Source organism: Acanthisitta chloris, unplaced genomic scaffold (genome assembly GCF_000695815.1).
Source record: "Acanthisitta chloris isolate BGI_N310 unplaced genomic scaffold, ASM69581v1 scaffold13949, whole genome shotgun sequence".
NCBI lineage: Eukaryota > Metazoa > Chordata > Aves > Passeriformes > Acanthisittidae > Acanthisitta > Acanthisitta chloris.
Window position 1 is genome coordinate 12,054 of NW_008693322.1, and position 4,004 is coordinate 16,057.

A 4,004-nucleotide genomic window follows, 5' to 3' on the forward strand; every position below is an offset into this window, starting at 1 on the left:
CAGCCTCTCTGCAGCAGGGGAAGTTGCTGAGAATTCAGGTGTCTCCAGACAGCTGATTGCTGCCCGTGCAGGTGTTGCCACTGGCAGCGCATAGAGTGCAGCGCCAGGGCAGATGCTGTGGCTGTAGGTTGGGCTGTGGCTGCAGAAAGCAGAGGATTTGGTGGGGTTACCAACATACAGGGACTAGGGCAACTACAAACCCTGTTTTCACTTGGTTGATGTTAGGTCAGGTGTGTGCAAGCACTAGTCTTTATTTCACGACCGGTTGAAAACTTAGTACTCTTTTTCTCTAAGGATTTCCCGAAATAAATAAAGGTTACTTAGAAGCTGTCATTAAAATAAGCATCCACATGTAAATACGTAAAAAATACACTAGATGGAGGTATTTTCTTATTCAAATATAGTTTCCAATTATTGCAAATAAATTTTAGGCATGTGTTTAAGTTCATGTTCAATAATGCAATATTAGATACTAAACTTTAGATATTTGCTTAAATGTTGTCTGAGTAAGAATGAATTAAGAGTGAATATGCAGCAATTATTAGTGCTGCTACTTTCCTGCCACTGGTGGTTAGACTGCGTTGTTTCAGATCTTATAATTAATTTTCTTCCTCTTTGTCAATGTGCTAGGACAATATATTGTCATTCTGTTGTTCTAGTCTATATTTAATTGAAGTAAAACTATGCCTTATGAAAGTAAAACACCAAGCAAAACATGTATGTCTATTAAATATTTATGTTACATTGGACACTCTCCTTTCTTTGCTTTTAAGAATATTTTATTCAAACCCAGAAAAGAAGTTAAAAAATGTTGTCTTTAGCTGATATTTCCATGGATTATATTTTTAGCTAGAACTAAAGTAACCCCTTCAAGTAAGGTTCTGAGCAGATATTGCAGAGTACAATTCAGAAGAGATTTTTGTGCCATTTAATTGTTTTACAGAATATTTGCACAGTTAAAAGATTAAGATCAGACACCATGTAATGTCTGAATAGACTCAAGTAATTGCTGTTTTAAAGATACTACTTTACTAAGTTACTTATTTAATTAGTAATTGCTGATTTTTAACCTGGTAACAAGCATATGTAATAGTACTGTTTACTGTTTAACATCAGCAGAAACATCTTCTATGTTGGGTTTTTTTCTTAAGTGATCAGAAGTGTGAAAAGGCGAAGCATGACAATTCAGAGAGGAATGTTTTTCTTTATTTTTGTGTTCTTGTGGGTTTTTTCCACAGCTGAGGTTATATGTCATTAGATGCATTGTTTTCCTGTTTCCACAGGTACCCCTGAGAGTGACACTGTATGTGAGAGATGTCCAGAAGGATTTTTCTCAAATGAAACATCATCTAAAGCCGTCTGTCTTAAGCACACAAACTGTAGTGCTCTGGGTTTCAAAATGGCTTTGAAGGGAAATGAAGTTCGTGACAACATCTGTCAGGAAAATACAGATACGACACCTCAGAGATGTGGAATAGGTGTGTATTGTACTCAGGAAGAGTGATCTCAAAACATACCTTTAATATAATTAAAATGGATTTGTCAGAATTTATTATAAAAATACCTAGCTTGTTAGCTGTTTGCCTGCTGTGGTGATGGCTATAGTAGTTAATTGTAGCTCAGACCAAATGGAACTCAAGCACAGTGAGCCACAGCATCATAAAGACCACTTAGTCTGGTTTTTAAGTGCCTTTTTCTTATCATTCTTGCTGCTTGCTTTTTTTTTTTTTTTTTTGTCTGAGACAGGTAGAGTAACAGATCAGAACAACTGACATATTCTTCTCTGTTTCATTTCAGATGTAACCTTGTGTGAGGAGGCGATGTTCAGGTTTGCTGTTCCTACTCATCTCACACCTAACTGGCTGAACATGCTAGCAGACAGTTTGCCTGGGACAAAGGTTAGCACAGAAAATATTGAAAAGATTAAACAAAGGCACAGTCCTCAAGAGCAGACCTTCCAGCTTTTGAAATTATGGAAGCAACAAAACAAAGAACAGGATATGGTCAAGAAGATTATTCAAGGTATCTTATTGTGATAGTGTGTGTAATAAAAGCAGCCTTCTAAATGGCATTTAAAAAATTGCTTGGGATCAAATACCTCCTGGTGATGTGTTATGCTCAGAGAAGGGCCTGCAGGGCTCCACTGAGGTTTATCAATGCAGTAAGCATAGTGAAGTCAAGCGGAAGCAGGAAGAGAATTCAGCTTCTCCTGATTAGCTGAGGACTGAATTCTTCCCAGACTTGTAGTCCCCTTGGGAGTGTTTGTTGTGCCATGGCCAAGATCCCCTTTTGAGACTGCACAACATACCAAGAATTTTGATCAAGAGAGGAAAATGTTTGCCTGTGTTATATCTGAGCAGTGGCCATTGAGGTTAGAGAGAACAGGATGCCTGAGAGTGCAATTTGTTGTCTATGAAGTGGAGATTGATATTTTGGACTAGGACATCTCTTCATGGGATGGGACACATGGGAGTGAGGAATACACAAACAGGCTTTCCCGTCTTTTTCCCTTCAGGTCACTATTTGTCATGCCAAGACAGGTTTCAAAGGTGAAATAGTGCTGAAATGTTAATGCCAAGGTTTTTACATCAGTCAGGCCAACTCTTCTGATGTAAGCCACCATCAACAGCTGCCACATACCAATGACCTTTTGTCCACATGGAATAGACTTGAAAAGTGCTGCAGAAATTTTTTTTACCCCTCTCTTATTTAGGATGTATGCTTATGTCACACTGTGAAGTGTCTAGAGTAAAGACCACAATGACTACTTTATCAAAGCCTAGATATTTCTGAAGAGAAAGAGCAAAGTTTTCATTCACTGGAACCAAATATTAGGAGTCCTATCACATACACACAACATTTTACAGGATAGATGACACAAGCATATAACAATAAATACTTGCTATGAAGTTTGTTTGTAATTTGGGGTTGTTTGTATTTGCAAAGTTCATGAAATTCTGAAGCATGTTTTTATAACTGGAGCCTAAAAAAGCAAACATGAGCGAGTTACTTGAAATAAATAAAAAAAAAAATTGGAAAGGGATATTCTCCTTGGGATTTTGGAAGGGTTTTTGCAGGCCACGGTGCTGTATGTACTGACCTCTTTTCTTTTTGCTTTCTATAGGTATTGATCTTTGTGAAAATAGTGTCTTAAAGCATATTGGCCACCCAAACCTGACCTTTGAACATCTCAATATGCTGATGGCAAGCTTGCCAGGCAAGAAAGTGGGAAAAGAAGATGTTGAGCGCACAATGAAACTATGTCAACCCACAGAGCAAGTTCTGAAGCTTCTCAGTCTGTGGAGAATAAAGAATGGTGACCAAGACACCACTAAAAGTTTAATGTATGGACTGAAGCACTTGAAAACATACCACTTTCCAAAACGAACCATCCAAAGTCTGAAGAAGGTGGTTAAGTTTCTTCACAGATTTACAATGTATAGATTATACCAGAAACTCCTTTTAGAAATGGTAGGGAACCAACTTAAATCTGTGAAAGTAAGATGTGTAGATGTGTAGAGTTAGAACTCCAGATATTTGTCATTCTCCACTGACTATTTTTCCCTAATTACTGCCAGCAGTAATTAAACTGGAACATTGTTTCCCCACATTATGTTTTACTATTTATAGAAATGCCTGACTGGAATAGTTCTAAGTCTTCTGCAGTGGTTTTGGAGGTTTTGTTTCTTTAATAAAAATAATTTTGTAAAAGCTATTAACCTGTTGATAACACTAAGAGCCTGATTCTGCATTTTTGCACATTCAGAGTTGAAAAGTCCCACTATAGTCACTAGATGAGAAAGGAATGCTGGACCAGGCTCTACTCTAGTATTTGCTATTTATATTCTTTGAGGAATAATCGTTTTTGTTGTACATATTTATTACATTAAATGAAAATTGTATGAGACTGAAGAGAAATGAAAAGCACACTGTATATTTTCTAGTTAAAACAAAAGTGATTCCATATATTTTTCTGAAAAAATTTTGTAGCATGCTCTAAGAGA

General features: G+C 37.0%; 1 protein-coding gene across 1 annotated transcript in view; it reads left to right on the plus strand.

Moving 5' to 3' along the window:
• Window positions 1–3,684, plus strand: part of TNFRSF11B (tumor necrosis factor receptor superfamily, member 11b) — a 15,561-nt gene extending 11,877 nt beyond the window's left edge. Inside the window, exons 3-5 of the mRNA XM_009083041.1 lie at window positions 1,284–1,478; window positions 1,798–2,022; window positions 3,125–3,684. Of these exons, the coding sequence (XP_009081289.1) occupies window positions 1,284–1,478; window positions 1,798–2,022; window positions 3,125–3,519 (815 nt within the window). The 3' untranslated portion in view covers window positions 3,520–3,684. The remainder of the gene's footprint in view (window positions 1–1,283; window positions 1,479–1,797; window positions 2,023–3,124) is intronic.
• The last annotated feature ends 320 nt before the right edge of the window (window positions 3,685–4,004 follow it).